Below are 18,420 nucleotides of genomic sequence, written 5' to 3'. Positions count from 1 at the left end.
CTGCTCCCGTGGCTCCTCAGTTTTCACAGTTTTTGTTGTTATGTATTGCATTGCACTGCTGCCACATAACAACAAATTACATGACCTCTGCTGGTATTATTAATTTACGTGACCTTGATCAGGGGGCTAAGCAGGTTCTACCCTTGCCTAAAGGGGACCTCAGGCTGCCAGAGGGAAAGAGTGCTTTACACCTCCGTTGGTAGAGATGTATCTCCACCCTGCCTCAAAAGTACTTTATAAGCTTGTGGAATCACGAGAGATTGTGGCTGCTGGAATCTGGAGCTACAACTAGAGTAGAAAACAAAGAGGAACGCAGGTTGGGCAGCACCTGTGGGAGGTTGACGTTTCAGGTCCAAACCCTTCCTCAGGACTGAGAGTGGAATGAAGTAAAATTTATTATCAGAGTACACACAAGTCACCACAATCTTTTTCCTGCAGCCATGCTCAGCTAGTCTGTAGAACAGTAACTGTAAACAGGATCAAAGAACAACATACTGTGCACATGCAAATATAAAAATTTAACAATGATTAATGAGTATGAAATAACAAGATGGCAGCAGCGAGAAGAGAGCATGGCCTGGGCAGTGAGGATCTCTGATGATGGAAGCTGCTTTTCTGCGACAACGTTTCATGTAGATGTGCTGAATGGTTGAGAGTGTTTTACCCGTGATGTACTGGGCCGAATCCACTAGCTTTTGTAGGACTGGCCGCTCAAATGCATTGGTGCTCCCATACCAGATCATAATGCAGCCAGTCAGCACATTTTCCACCACACATCTATAGAAAGTTTTTGATGATCCTTTGGTCTCAGTATCAGTCGTGTTGAAATGTGGAGCAGACTCGATGTGTCGAATGGCCCAATTCTGCTCTTAGGTCTTATGATCAATGTCCTGAATTGATTTCAAAATTCTCATCCTTGCTTCCATACCCTTATATCAGTTTGTGTTAATAGGTGTTCTTTATCTCAAACTGCTCAGCTGAAATATGTGTCAGGAAAAGGAAGTCTCATACTTGTACAGATCTTACAGAACACTTTTACAATGCCTGAAAAATTATTCAGCCCCAAACCCTTTGTTAACATAAATGAGTATTACAACCAGGGATTTTGATGGATTTAACTGAGAACTTTTATTTGATTTGCATGCTCCATTTTTCCACAGTAGAGCCAAAAAAATGGGGAAAAACTAAAAATACAAGAACTGAAATATCAGCAGTTTAAAAGTATTTACCTTCCCCCCCCCCCCCATGCTCTGTACTTAGTTGATCCACCTCTCGCAGTTATTACAGTCAGTAGTCTTTTCGGACAAGTTTCTTTTAGCTTTGCATAATGTGTTGGAGCAAGCTTCACCTTTACAGTAGGGATGGTGTTACCAAGTTGATGCACAGTGTTAGATTTACGTCACGTAGTGTTGAGGGAAAAAGTTCCACTCTAGTCTCCTCTAGCCACAAGATCTTCTTCCACGTCTTTACAGTATCTTCTAAGTGATGCTTTGCAAAGTCCTTGGGGCAAGGATATGCTTTTCCATAAATACCCTTTTTCTGGCATCACAGTAGCCTCTCTTACAAGTGCCATTCTCCTCCGGTGACTGAGCCTCAAGATTCAGGGGAGTAGATTTGGGACGGAGATGAGGAGGAACTGCTTTTCCCTAGAGGGTGGTGAATCTGTGAAATCGTGCCCTCTTGTCCTAGACTCCCCCCCATGGGAAATAACTTTGCCATATCTAATTTATTCAGGCCTTTTAACATTCGGAATGTTTCTATGAGATCCCACCCCACCCCCCCACCCCCACATTCTCCTGAACTCCAGGGAACAGCCCACGAGCTGCCAGACATTCCTCATACGGTAACCCTTGCATTGCTGGAATCATTCTCGTGAAATAAGATGTACAAGATCTGCAAGTCGAAGATTCCAAGATTTGCAAGATTTCGAAGTTCACACTCTTGAGATGGCAAGAATTAATGTAATATTATACAGCAATGGGTGCACATTCACACCGTCTAGATAAGAAGCGATGGTAGTATTGCACAGTATCGCACAGGGCGTCTGCGATAGCAGGGTGTGGTAAACAGAGGTTAATAACAGTCTACAGGAGAGGGGGTGTCATCACTTCCCCAGCTATCGGTTGACTCATAATCAGAATCAGGTTTATTATCACCAGCATGTGATGTGAAATTTGTTAACTTAGCAGCAGCAGTTCAATGCAATACATAATCTAGCAGAAAAAAATAAGTAAATCAATTACAGTTGATGTATATTGAATAGATTAAAAAATGTGCATTAAGCAGAAACACTATATATTAAAAAAAGTGAGGTAGTGTCCAAGGATTCAATGTCTATTTAGAAATTGGATGGCAGAGGGGAAGAAGCTGTTCCTGAATCGCTGAGTGTGTGCCTTCAGGCTCCTGTACCTCCCACCAGACGGTAACAGTGAGAAAAGGGCATGCCCTGGGTGCTGGAGGTCCTTAATAATGGATGCTGCCTTTCTGAGACACTGCTCCTTGAAGATGTCCTGTGTACATCTGTCCTGGAGCCAACTAAATTTACGACCCTCTCCAGCTTCTTTCTTTGCAGACTCATTATAGAGCCTAATAGCCAGCGGTAGGAATAAACTCATATCATGCTCTTTGGAGCAGTGTAGTTGTCTTAGTCTATCACTGAAATTGCTCCTCTGCTCAGCCATGGTGGCATGCAGAGGGTGAGAAACATTGTCCAAATTGCCCGGATTTTCCGTAGGGTCCTTTGTTCTTCCACAGACCTCAGTGGCCAGTTTGACTCCTATAACAGAGTCAGCCTTTCTAATCAGTTTATTCAGCTTGTTGGCATCAACTGTGTTGATGCCATTGCCCCAGTCCACCACCATATAGAATATTGTGCTGGCAACAACAGAGGCCTGCATACTCCAAAGGACTTGAAACTGTGGTAAAACTATTTGAGTGCTTGAATAATTCACTCAGTAATCAACTCAGGACTATTAGGCCTGCATTGCTTATTTGTCAGAATTATTCTCAAAGTTTAATGAAATCATTCTTTAGTTGCAAGGGAATGATGTGAATCTTATCAAAGTCAAATCCGTTGTCTCCACATTTCTGTCCAAGTTAACCCTATTTAAGTGCGACCTATTCCAACTCTGAGTTGGACGAGAAAGAAAGAATACCAGATGATGATCCTCAAGTACACAGTGCCCACCTGGATTAGCGCATAAAGACACACCAGAGAGATTTCAGGATCTCCTCTCCATCCAAATTCCAGATTGGGTGATAAATCCATTCCTGAACACTTGTAATGAGGAATTAACAGGAAGGATGGAGGAAGAACTGATCTCACTGCAAAGTGACTTTCAGCAGAAGCTGAAGTTCAATAATCACATCAAGATGTCTGTTTGCAGAAAGAAATCTCTGAATGCTATCCTGCACTGTGCATTAAGGACAAAATGTTCTTTATTGACTTTCCAACATCATATTTAGTGGAGTACATTTTTAGTGCAGTCGCCCAACTTCTTTCAAGCAATGAAGCAGACTGCAAATTACTGAACGTGGGGATCTGAGACTCCTTCTGAAAGACAGTCAGCCTGATATTGAGAAGCTGATATCACTGAACCAAGCTCACCCATCTCATTGAAAGGTGAAAAACAATGAGGTGCTGAATAGTTGGACTACTAAAATTGTTGATGAATATTGTTTATACTGTAATTAAATAAAGAAGTAATTTTATTTGTAGTTTAAAATAGACTGGAATAATTTTTGCTGAAAAGAGAGAGAGGACGCTGGGGAGGGAGGCTCAGTAGCACAACACTTTACAGTACCTAGCAGGTTAACATGGAATGGTACAGCTTGGTCCAGAGCAGGTAATCGGACTTGATTTCAAGCTTTTTGAGAAGGTGACGACCAATGTGCTTGATAAAGATGGGATTCAGAGATTGTCTGCCTGGTGTCAGTGTCACATAACCAGGACTTGTGATCTGCACCAGTTGCTCATACGACCATCCACCACCTGCTCCCATGGCTTCACGTGACCCTGATCCGGGTGTTGCGGGGTGAGGGGACTAAGCAGGTGCTACACCTCGCCCAAGGGTGACCTGCAGGCTAGCAGGGGGGAGGAGCACCTCACACCTCCTTTGTGGAGACATACCTCCACCCCGCCACCCAACAGAGGTGGCAGCAGATGCAGACACACTTGTGGTGTTCAGCAGGCGCATGAACGTCAACAATTCGGAGCACAGAATCATGTGTCCTAAAGAGCAAATAGCTCAATTCAGCAGTCAAAAAAACTCCACCCTTCCACGTTCAATAAAAAGAGTAGGGGCAAAACTGAATATATAGTTCAGTCAGCCATCTACACAGAGCAAAAGAATGCAGAAATGTAAATGGTGCGTCACCTGACGCAGGTACAGGGTAGGTCAGGCACAAACAGAAACTACAGGCAGTCGAGCTTCGTACACAACTCCAAGGGTAGCACAACTCCTGGAATGAAGTTGAGCTAATGGTCCCCTCAAATGCAATTCAAATTGTTGGAAATGTATTGAGGCAAATCAAGTGCCTAAGAAGAATAATGTGAACTGCCTTAATGACTATCGCCCGGTAGCACTCACATCTACTGTGATGAAATGCTTTGAGAGGTTGGTCATGACTAGACTGAACTCTTGCCTCAGCAAGGACCTGGAGCCATTGCAATTTGCCTATCGCCACAATAGGTCAAAGTCAGACGCAGTCTCGATGGCTCTTCCACCGGGACAATACAAACACCTATGTCAGGATGCTGTTCATCGATTATAGCTCAGCACTTAACACCATCATTCCCACAGTCCTGATTGAGAAGTTACAAAACCATCTGTACCTCCCTCTGCAACTGGATCCTTGACTTCCTAACCGGAAGACCACGATCTGTGCAGATTGGTGATAACATATCCTCCTCGCTGACGATCAACACTGGCGCACCTCAGGGGTGTGTGCTTAGCCCACTGCTCTACACTCTATACCCATGACTATGTGGTTAGGCATAGTTCAAATCCCGTCTATAAATTTGCTGATGATACCATTGTTGGTAGAATCTCAGGTGGTGATGAGAGGGCATACAGGAGTGAGATATGCCAACTAGTGGAGTGGTGCTGCAGCAACAACCTGGCACTCAACGTCAGTAAGATGAAAGAGCTTCAGGAAGGGTAAGATGAAGGAACACATACCAATCCTCATATAGGGATCAGAAGTTGAGAGAGTGAGCAGTTTCAAATTCCTGGGTGTCAAGACCTCTGAGGATCTAACCTGGTCCCAACATATAAAGGAGGCAAGACAGCGATTATACTTCATCAGGAGCTTGAAGAGATTTGGTATGTCAATAAATACACTCAAAAACTTCTATAGATGTATCTTGGAATGCATTCTGACAAGCTGCATCAATGTCTGGTATGGGGGGAGGTCGGCTACTACACAGGACTGAAAGAAGCTGCAGAGGGTTGTAAATTTAGTTGGCTTCATCTTGGCTACTAGCCTACAAAGTACCCAGGGCATCTTCAGGGAGCGGTGTCTCAGAAAGGCAGCGTCTATTATTAAGGACTTCCAGCACCCAGGGCACGCCCTTTTCTCACTGTCATCATCAGGTAGGAGGTACAGAAGCCTGAAGGCACACACTCAATGATTCAGGAACAGCTTCTTCCACTCTGCCATCCGATTCCTAAATGGACGTTGAACCTGTGAACACTACCTCACTTTTTAAATTTATTATTTCTGTTTTTTTGCACAATTTTTAATCTATTCAATATACATACACTATAACAGTACTGGATTTACTTATTTATCATTATTGTTTCTTTCCTTCTTCTATATTGCATCGAACAAATTTCACGACACATGTCGGTGATAATAAAAGACAGAGAAATTCATGGAAGTGAAGATAATGTTTCCAGAATTTGCTGGTTTAGCTACAATTGTCACACAAAATGGTACTGAAATCTCAGCTCTCCTTCATTGATCTTTTCCGCTGGTAAATCTCATCAGCATCTTAATTCCAAACCAACATGATTTGGAAACATGAAGGAGAAGTGGATTCTTGGCTCCTCACCGGCTCAGCGATTTTGAGCCCTTTGTACCAATGTGACAGTAAATGAGAGGGCTGGTGTGTGTTCAGTGTGACGCCTGATCAAAGGGAGTCTGTGCAGATTTCGGTAATGTCCCTACATTGTTCCTGGCCTCCAGCAGCTGGTGTGCAGCTGGAACCCACAGTAATTCTGCAGGGGGGGGCATGAGATTAAGTTTTGAGTTGAAGGGATCAGCTGCAATTAATCACTTTATTTCAACAAATCACTAAGGTTATACATACTGATGGGAATGTAATTTGGATAATGTGCACAAAACTCATGCCAATTTTTTGGTTTTAAACAGAGAACAGGGTCATTACAGAGGCAAAGACAGCATTCAGATCAAATGTGTCAGAAACAGTGATGAGCAGTTCAATGGCTACAAATCTGTCCAGAGGACCTACTTCTTCAGCAGAGCTCAACACATCATCAACCACACCAACTGCAGAGTCCAGCACGTCGAATAGCACACCAACGACAGAGTCCAGCACAACAACCACACCGACCACAGACACCAGCACATCACCTGCAGAGTCCAGCACGTCAGCCACAGAGACCAGCACAACAACTGCAGAGTCCAGCACATCAGCCACAGAGACCAGCACAACAACTGCAGAGTCCAGCACAGCAACAAACAAACCAACCACAGACACCAGCACATCGACCGCAGAGTCCAGCACGTCAACCAGCACATCGACCGCAGAGTCCAGCACGTCAACCAGCACACCGACAACAGGGTCCAGGACGTCAAACACAGAGACCAGCACATCAACTGCAAAGTCCAGCACAATAACTGCAGAGTCCAGCACAACGACAGTAGAGACCAGTACAATGACCACAGAGTCCAGCACGTCGACCACAGAGACCAGCACACCAACCACAGAGTCCAGCACATCAACCACAGAGACCAGCACATCAACCACAGAGTCCAGCACATCAAACACAGAGTCCAGCTCACCAACCAGAACACCGACAACAGACACCAGCACACCAACCACAGAGACCAGCACACCAACCACAGAGACCAGCACACCAACCACAGAGTCCAGCACATCAACCACAGAGTCCAGCACACTGACCACAGTGTCCAGCACAATGACCACAGACACCAGCACATCGACTGCAGAGTCCAGCACATCAACCACAGAGACCAGCTCACCAACCAGCACACCGACGACAGACACCAGCACATCAACCACAGAGACCAGCACATCAATCACAGAGACCAGCACACCAACCACAGAGTCCAGCACACTGACCACAGTGTCCAGCACAATGACAATAGAGACCAGCACAATGACCACAGACACCAGCACATCGACTGCAGAGTCCAGCACACCAACCAGCACACCGATGACAGACACCAGCACATCGACTGCGCTGTCCAGCACATCAACCACAGAGACCAGCACAACGACTGCAGAGTCCAGCACAACAACAACCACACCGACCACAGAGGCCAGCGCACCAACCACAGAGACCAGCTCACCAACCAGCACACCGGCAACAGACACCAGCACATCAACAACAGAGACCAGCACACCAACCAGCACACCGACAACAGACACCAGCACATCAACCACAGAGACCAGCACATCAACCACAGAGACCAGCTCACCAACCACAGAGACCAGCACACCAACAACAGAGACCAGCTCACCAACCAGCACACAGACAACAGACACCAGCACATCAACCACAGAGACCAGCACGTCAACCACAGAGACCAGCACATCAACCACAGAGACCAGCACACTGACCACAGAGACCAGCACGTCAACCACAGAGACCAGCACATCAACCACAGAGACAGGCACCTCAACCACAGAGACCAGCACATCAACCACAGAGACCAGCACCTCAACCACAGAGACCAGCACATCAACCACAGAGACCAGCACACCAACCAGCACACCGACAACAGACACCAGCACATCAAACACAGAGACCAGCACCTCAACCACAGAGACCAGCACACCAACCACAGAGACCAGCACATCAACCACAGAGACCAGCTCACCAACCAGCACACCGACAACAGACACCAGCACGTCAACCACAGAGACCAGCTCACCAACCAGCACACCGACAACAGACACCAGCACATCAACCACAGAGACCAGCACCTCAACCACAGAGACCAGCACGTCAACCACAGAGACCAGCACCTCAACCACAGAGACCAGCACATCAACCACAGAGACCAGCACACCAACCAGCACACCGACGACAGACACCAGCACGTCAACCACAGAGACCAGCACATCAAACACAGAGACCAGCACCTCAACCACAGAGACCAGCACATCAACCACAGAGACCAGCTCACCAACCAGCACACCGACGACAGACACCAGCACATCAACCACAGAGGCCAGCACATCAACCACAGAGACCAGCACATCAACCAGCACACCGACGACAGACACCAGCACGTCAACCACAGAGACCAGCACATCAACCACAGAGACCAGCACGTCAACCACAGAGACCAGCTCACCAACCAGAACACCGACAACAGACACCAGCACATCAACCACAGAGACCAGCACGTCAACCACAGAGACCAGCACATCAACCACAGAGACCAGCACCTCAACCACAGAGACCAGCACCTCAACCACAGAGACCAGCACATCAACCACAGAGGCCAGCACATCAACCCACAGAGACCAGCACATCAACCACAGAGACCAGCTCACCAACCAGCACACCGACAACAGACACCAGCACATCAACCACAGAGACCAGCACATCAACCACAGAGACCAGCTCACCAACCACAGAGTCCAGCACATCAACCGCAGAGTCCAGCACACTGACCACAGAGTCCAGCACACTAACCACAGAGACCAGCACACTAACCACAGTGTCCAGCACAACGACAATAGAGACCAGCACAACTACCAGAGACACCAGCACATCGACTGCGCTGTCCAGCACATCAACTACAGAGACCAGCACAACGACTGCAGAGTCCAGCACAACAACAACCACACCGACCACAGAGGCCAGCACACCAACCACAGAGACCAGCTCACCAACCAGCACACCGGCAACAGACACCAGCACGTCAACCACAGAGACCAGCACATCAACCACAGAGACCAGCACACCAACCACAGAGACCAGCTCACCAACCAGCACATCGACAACAGACACCAGCACATCGACAACAGAGACCAGCACACCAACCACAGAGACCAGCACACCAACCACAGAGACCAGCACATCAACCACAGAGACCAGCTCACCAACCACAGAGACCAGCACGTCAACCACAGAGACCAGCACATCAACCACAGAGACCAGCACGTCAACCACAGAGACCAGCACACTGACAACAGAGACCAACACACTGACCACAGAGTCCAGCACACCAACCGCACAGTCCAGCACATCAACCACAGAGACCAGCACAACGACCACAGAGTCCAGCACATCAACCACAGAGACCAGCACATCAACCACAGAGACCAGCACACCAACCACAGAGACCAGCACATCAACCACAGAGTCCAGCACACTGACCACAGAGACCAGCACACTGACCACAGAGACCAGCACGTCAACCACAGAGACCAGCACATCAACCACAGAGACCAGCTCACCAACCAGCACACCGGCAACAGACACCAGCACATCAACCACAGAGACCAGCACATCAACCACAGAGACCAGCACACTGACCACAGAGTCCAGCTCACCAACCACAGAGTCCAGCTCACCAACCAGCACATCGACAACAGACACCAGCCCATCAACCACAGAGACCAGCACACCAACCAGCACACCGACGACAGACACCAGCACATCGACTGCGCTGTCCAGCACATCAACTACAGAGACCAGCACAACGACTGCAGAGTCCAGCACAACAACAACCACACCGACCACAGAGACCAGCGCACCAACCACAGAGAACAGCACATCAACCACAGAGACCAGCACGTCAACCACAGAGACCAGCACATCAACCACAGAGACCAGCACACTGACAACAGAGACCAACACTCTGACCACAGAGTCCAGCACACCAACCGCACAGTCCAGCACATCAACCACAGAGACCAGCACAACGACCACAGAGTCCAGCACATCAACCACAGAAACCAGCACATCAACCACAGAGACCAGCACACCAACCACAGAGACCAGCACATCAACCACAGAGACCAGCACATCAACCACAGAGACCAGCACACTGACCACAGAGTCCAGCACATCAACCACAGAGACCAGCACATCAACCACAGAGACCAGCTCACCAACCACAGAGACCAGCACATCAACCACAGAGACCAGCACACCAACCACAGAGACCAGCACACCAACCAGCACATCGACAACAGACACCAGCACATCAACCACAGAGACCAGCACGTCAACCACAGAGACCAGCACATCAACCACAGAGACCAGCACATCAACCACAGAGACCAGCACACTGACCACAGAGTCCAGCACATCAACCACAGAGACCAGCACATCAACCACAGAGACCAGCTCACCAACCACAGAGACCAGCACATCAACCACAGAGACCAGCACACCAACCACAGAGACCAGCACACCAACCAGCACATCGACAACAGACACCAGCACATCAACCACAGAGTCCAGCTCACCAACCAGCACACCGACAATAGATAGCAGCACATTGACCGCAGAGTCCAGCACAACGACTGCAGAATCCAGCACAATGACCACAGAGTCCAGCACCTCAACCACAGAGACCAGCACGTCAACCACAGAGGCCAGCACATCAACCCACAGAGACCAGCACATCAACCACAGAGACCAGCTCACCAACCAGCACACCGACAACAGACACCAGCACATCAACCGCAGAGACCAGCACATCAACCACAGAGACCAGCTCACCAACCACAGAGACCAGCACGTCAACCACAGAGACCAGCACATCAGCCACAGAGACCAGCACACTAACCACAGAGACCAGCACACTAACCACAGTGTCCAGCACAACGACAATAGAGACCAGCACAACTACCAGAGACACCAGCACATCGACTGCGCTGTCCAGCACATCAACTACAGAGACCAGCACAACGACTGCAGAGTCCAGCACAACAACAACCACACCGACCACAGAGGCCAGCACACCAACCACAGAGACCAGCTCACCAACCAGCACACCGGCAACAGACACCAGCACGTCAACCACAGAGACGAGCACATCAACCACAGAGACCAGCACACCAACCACAGAGACCAGCTCACCAACCAGCACATCGACAACAGACACCAGCACATCGACAACAGAGACCAGCACACCAACCACAGAGACCAGCACACCAACCACAGAGACCAGCACATCAACCACAGAGACCAGCTCACCAACCACAGAGACCAGCACGTCAACCACAGAGACCAGCACATCAACCACAGAGACCAGCACGTCAACCACAGAGACCAGCACACTGACAACAGAGACCAACACACTGACCACAGAGTCCAGCACACCAACCGCACAGTCCAGCACATCAACCACAGAGACCAGCACAACGACCACAGAGTCCAGCACATCAACCACAGAGACCAGCACATCAACCACAGAGACCAGCACATCAACCACAGAGTCCAGCACACTGACCACAGAGACCAGCACACTGACCACAGAGACCAGCACGTCAACCACAGAGACCAGCACATCAACCACAGAGACCAGCACATCAACCACAGAGACCAGCTCACCAACCAGCACACCGGCAACAGACACCAGCACATCAACCACAGAGACCAGCACATCAACCACAGAGACCAGCACACTGACCACAGAGTCCAGCTCACCAACCACAGAGTCCAGCTCACCAACCAGCACATCGACAACAGACACCAGCCCATCAACCACAGAGACCAGCACACCAACCAGCACACCGACGACAGACACCAGCACATCGACTGCGCTGTCCAGCACATCAACTACAGAGACCAGCACAACGACTGCAGAGTCCAACACAACAACAACCACACCGACCACAGAGACCAGCGCACCAACCACAGAGAACAGCACATCAACCACAGAGACCAGCACGTCAACCACAGAGACCAGCACATCAACCACAGAGACCAGCACACTGACAACAGAGACCAACACTCTGACCACAGAGTCCAGCACACCAACCGCACAGTCCAGCACATCAACCACAGAGACCAGCACAACGACCACAGAGTCCAGCACATCAACCACAGAGACCAGCACATCAACCACAGAGACCAGCACACCAACCACAGAGACCAGCACATCAACCACAGAGTCCAGCACACCAATCAGCACACCGACAACAGACACCAGCACATCAACCACAGAGACCAGCACGTCAACCACAGAGACCAGCACATGAACCACAGAGACCAGCACATCAACCACAGAGACCAGCACAACGACCACAGAGTCCAGCACATCAACCACAGAGACCAGCACATCAACCACAGAGACCAGCACACCAACCACAGAGACCAGCACATCAACCACAGAGTCCAGCACACCAATCAGCACACCGACAACAGACACCAGCACATCAACCACAGAGACCAGCACGTCAACCACAGAGACCAGCACATCAACCACAGAGACCAGCACATCAACCACAGAGACCAGCACACTGACCACAGAGTCCAGCACATCAACCACAGAGACCAGCACATCAACCACAGAGACCAGCTCACCAACCACAGAGACCAGCACATCAACCACAGAGACCAGCACACCAACCACAGAGACCAGCACACCAACCAGCACATCGACAACAGACACCAGCACATCAACCACAGAGTCCAGCTCACCAACCAGCACACCGACAACAGATACCAGCACATTGACCGCAGAGTCCAGCACAACGACTGCAGAATCCAGCACAATGACCACAGAGTCCAGCACATCAACCACAGAGACCAGCTCACCAACCACAGAGACCAGCACGTCAACCACAGAGACCAGCAAATCAACCACAGAGACCAGCTCACCAACCAGCACACCGACGACAGAATCCAGCACAACAACAACCACACTGACCACAGAGACCTGCTCACCACCCAGCACATCGACAACAGACACCAGCACATCAACCACAGAGACCAGCACGTCAACCACAGAGACCAGCTCATCAACCACAGAGACCAGCACACCGACCACAGAGTTCAGCTCACCAACCAGCACATCGACAACAGACACCAGCACGTCAACCACAGAGACCAGCACACTGACCACAGTGTCCAGCACAAAGACAATAGAGACCAGCACAACGACCACAGACACCAGCACATAAACCACAGAGACCAGCACATCAACCACAGAGACCAGCACACCAACCACAGAGTCCAGCACACCAACCACAGAGACCAGGTCACCAACCAGCACAGAAACAACAGAGTCCCGCACAACAAGAACCACAATGACCACAGAGACCAGCTCACCAACCACAGAAACCAGCACATCAACCACAGAGACCAGCACATCAACCACAGAGACCAGCACATCAACCACAGAGACCAGCACGTCAACCACAGAGACCAGCTCACCAACCACAGAGACCAGCATATCAACCACAGAGACCAGCACATCAACCACAGAGACCAGCTCACCAACCACAGAGACCAGCACACCAACCAGCACACCGACGACAGACACCAGCACATCGACTGCGCTGTCCAGCACATCAACTACAGAGACCAGCACAACGACTGCAGAGTCCAGCACAACAACAACCACACCGACCACAGAGACCAGCGCACCAACCACAGAGAACAGCACATCAACCACAGAGACCAGCACGTCAACCACAGAGACCAGCACATCAACCACAGAGACCAGCACACTGACAACAGAGACCAACACTCTGACCACAGAGTCCAGCACACCAACCGCACAGTCCAGCACATCAACCACAGAGACCAGCACAACGACCACAGAGTCCAGCACATCAACCACAGAAACCAGCACATCAACCACAGAGACCAGCACACCAACCACAGAGACCAGCACATCAACCACAGAGTCCAGCACACCAATCAGCACACCGACAACAGACACCAGCACATCAACCACAGAGACCAGCACGTCAACCACAGAGACCAGCACATCAACCACAGAGACCAGCACATCAACCACAGAGACCAGCACACTGACCACAGAGTCCAGCACATCAACCACAGAGACCAGCACATCAACCACAGAGACCAGCACACCAACCACAGAGACCAGCTCACCAACCAGCACATCGACAACAGACACCAGCACATCGACAACAGAGACCAGCACACCAACCACAGAGACCAGCACACCAACCACAGAGACCAGCACATCAACCACAGAGACCAGCTCACCAACCACAGAGACCAGCACGTCAACCACAGAGACCAGCACATCAACCACAGAGACCAGCACGTCAACCACAGAGACCAGCACACTGACAACAGAGACCAACACACTGACCACAGAGTCCAGCACACCAACCGCACAGTCCAGCACATCAACCACAGAGACCAGCACAACGACCACAGAGTCCAGCACATCAACCACAGAGACCAGCACATCAACCACAGAGACCAGCACATCAACCACAGAGTCCAGCACACTGACCACAGAGACCAGCACACTGACCACAGAGACCAGCACGTCAACCACAGAGACCAGCACATCAACCACAGAGACCAGCACATCAACCACAGAGACCAGCTCACCAACCAGCACACCGGCAACAGACACCAGCACATCAACCACAGAGACCAGCACATCAACCACAGAGACCAGCACACTGACCACAGAGTCCAGCTCACCAACCACAGAGTCCAGCTCACCAACCAGCACATCGACAACAGACACCAGCCCATCAACCACAGAGACCAGCACACCAACCAGCACACCGACGACAGACACCAGCACATCGACTGCGCTGTCCAGCACATCAACTACAGAGACCAGCACAACGACTGCAGAGTCCAGCACAACAACAACCACACCGACCACAGAGACCAGCGCACCAACCACAGAGAACAGCACATCAACCACAGAGACCAGCACGTCAACCACAGAGACCAGCACATCAACCACAGAGACCAGCACACTGACAACAGAGACCAACACTCTGACCACAGAGTCCAGCACACCAACCGCACAGTCCAGCACATCAACCACAGAGACCAGCACAACGACCACAGAGTCCAGCACATCAACCACAGAGACCAGCACATCAACCACAGAGACCAGCACACCAACCACAGAGACCAGCACATCAACCACAGAGTCCAGCACACCAATCAGCACACCGACAACAGACACCAGCACATCAACCACAGAGACCAGCACGTCAACCACAGAGACCAGCACATGAACCACAGAGACCAGCACATCAACCACAGAGACCAGCACAACGACCACAGAGTCCAGCACATCAACCACAGAGACCAGCACATCAACCACAGAGACCAGCACACCAACCACAGAGACCAGCACATCAACCACAGAGTCCAGCACACCAATCAGCACACCGACAACAGACACCAGCACATCAACCACAGAGACCAGCACGTCAACCACAGAGACCAGCACATCAACCACAGAGACCAGCACATCAACCACAGAGACCAGCACACTGACCACAGAGTCCAGCACATCAACCACAGAGACCAGCACATCAACCACAGAGACCAGCTCACCAACCACAGAGACCAGCACATCAACCACAGAGACCAGCACACCAACCACAGAGACCAGCACACCAACCAGCACATCGACAACAGACACCAGCACATCAACCACAGAGTCCAGCTCACCAACCAGCACACCGACAATAGATAGCAGCACATTGACCGCAGAGTCCAGCACAACGACTGCAGAATCCAGCACAATGACCACAGAGTCCAGCACCTCAACCACAGAGACCAGCACATCAACCACAGAGGCCAGCACATCAACCCACAGAGACCAGCACATCAACCACAGAGACCAGCTCACCAACCAGCACACCGACAACAGACACCAGCACATCAACCGCAGAGACCAGCACATCAACCACAGAGACCAGCTCACCAACCACAGAGACCAGCACGTCAACCACAGAGACCAGCACATCAGCCACAGAGACCAGCACACTAACCACAGAGACCAGCACACTAACCACAGTGTCCAGCACAACGACAATAGAGACCAGCACAACTACCAGAGACACCAGCACATCGACTGCGCTGTCCAGCACATCAACTACAGAGACCAGCACAACGACTGCAGAGTCCAGCACAACAACAACCACACCGACCACAGAGGCCAGCACACCAACCACAGAGACCAGCTCACCAACCAGCACACCGGCAACAGACACCAGCACGTCAACCACAGAGACCAGCACATCAACCACAGAGACCAGCACACCAACCACAGAGACCAGCTCACCAACCAGCACATCGACAACAGACACCAGCACATCGACAACAGAGACCAGCACACCAACCACAGAGACCAGCACACCAACCACAGAGACCAGCACATCAACCACAGAGACCAGCTCACCAACCACAGAGACCAGCACGTCAACCACAGAGACCAGCACATCAACCACAGAGACCAGCACGTCAACCACAGAGACCAGCACACTGACAACAGAGACCAACACACTGACCACAGAGTCCAGCACACCAACCGCACAGTCCAGCACATCAACCACAGAGACCAGCACAACGACCACAGAGTCCAGCACATCAACCACAGAGACCAGCACATCAACCACAGAGACCAGCACATCAACCACAGAGTCCAGCACACTGACCACAGAGACCAGCACACTGACCACAGAGACCAGCACGTCAACCACAGAGACCAGCACATCAACCACAGAGACCAGCACATCAACCACAGAGACCAGCTCACCAACCAGCACACCGGCAACAGACACCAGCACATCAACCACAGAGACCAGCACATCAACCACAGAGACCAGCACACTGACCACAGAGTCCAGCTCACCAACCACAGAGTCCAGCTCACCAACCAGCACATCGACAACAGACACCAGCCCATCAACCACAGAGACCAGCACACCAACCAGCACACCGACGACAGACAGCAGCACATCGACTGCGCTGTCCAGCACATCAACTACAGAGACCAGCACAACGACTGCAGAGTCCAACACAACAACAACCACACCGACCACAGAGACCAGCGCACCAACCACAGAGAACAGCACATCAACCACAGAGACCAGCACGTCAACCACAGAGACCAGCACATCAACCACAGAGACCAGCACACTGACAACAGAGACCAACACTCTGACCACAGAGTCCAGCACACCAACCGCACAGTCCAGCACATCAACCACAGAGACCAGCACAACGACCACAGAGTCCAGCACATCAACCACAGAGACCAGCACATCAACCACAGAGACCAGCACACCAACCACAGAGACCAGCACATCAACCACAGAGTCCAGCACACCAATCAGCACACCGACAACAGACACCAGCACATCAACCACAGAGACCAGCACGTCAACCACAGAGACCAGCACATGAACCACAGAGACCAGCACATCAACCACAGAGACCAGCACAACGACCACAGAGTCCAGCACATCAACCACAGAGACCAGCACATCAACCACAGAGACCAGCACACCAACCACAGAGACCAGCACATCAACCACAGAGTCCAGCACACCAATCAGCACACCGACAACAGACACCAGCACATCAACCACAGAGACCAGCACGTCAACCACAGAGACCAGCACATCAACCACAGAGACCAGCACATCAACCACAGAGACCAGCACACTGACCACAGAGTCCAGCACATCAACCACAGAGACCAGCACATCAACCACAGAGACCAGCTCACCAACCACAGAGACCAGCACATCAACCACAGAGACCAGCACACCAACCACAGAGACCAGCACACCAACCAGCACATCGACAACAGACACCAGCACATCAACCACAGAGTCCAGCTCACCAACCAGCACACCGACAACAGATACCAGCACATTGACCGCAGAGTCCAGCACAACGACTGCAGAATCCAGCACAATGACCACAGAGTCCAGCACATCAACCACAGAGACCAGCTCACCAACCACAGAGACCAGCACGTCAACCACAGAGACCAGCAAATCAACCACAGAGACCAGCTCACCAACCAGCACACCGACGACAGAATCCAGCACAACAACAACCACACTGACCACAGAGACCAGCTCACCACCCAGCACATCGACAACAGACACCAGCACATCAACCACAGAGACCAGCACGTCAACCACAGAGACCAGCTCATCAACCACAGAGACCAGCACACCGACCACAGAGTTCAGCTCACCAACCA

The 18,420-nt window shown here is 50.8% G+C and overlaps 1 protein-coding gene across 1 annotated transcript in view; it reads left to right on the top strand.

Moving 5' to 3' along the window:
* Positions 1 to 9,787: 9,787 nt before the first annotated feature.
* Positions 9,788 to 18,420, top strand: part of LOC140192359 (uncharacterized) — a gene marked incomplete at its 5' end in the record, with an annotated part of 36,346 nt that continues 27,713 nt past the window's right edge. Inside the window, 3 exons of the mRNA XM_072250010.1 lie at positions 9,788 to 9,978; positions 10,141 to 10,747; positions 11,049 to 11,837. Coding sequence (XP_072106111.1) covers positions 9,788 to 9,978; positions 10,141 to 10,747; positions 11,049 to 11,837 — 1,587 coding nt within the window. The remainder of the gene's footprint in view (positions 9,979 to 10,140; positions 10,748 to 11,048; positions 11,838 to 18,420) is intronic.

Source organism: Mobula birostris, unplaced genomic scaffold (genome assembly GCF_030028105.1).
Source record: "Mobula birostris isolate sMobBir1 unplaced genomic scaffold, sMobBir1.hap1 scaffold_1192, whole genome shotgun sequence".
Lineage (NCBI taxonomy): Eukaryota > Metazoa > Chordata > Chondrichthyes > Myliobatiformes > Myliobatidae > Mobula > Mobula birostris.
This window is presented reverse-complemented; position numbering and strand designations above follow the sequence as displayed.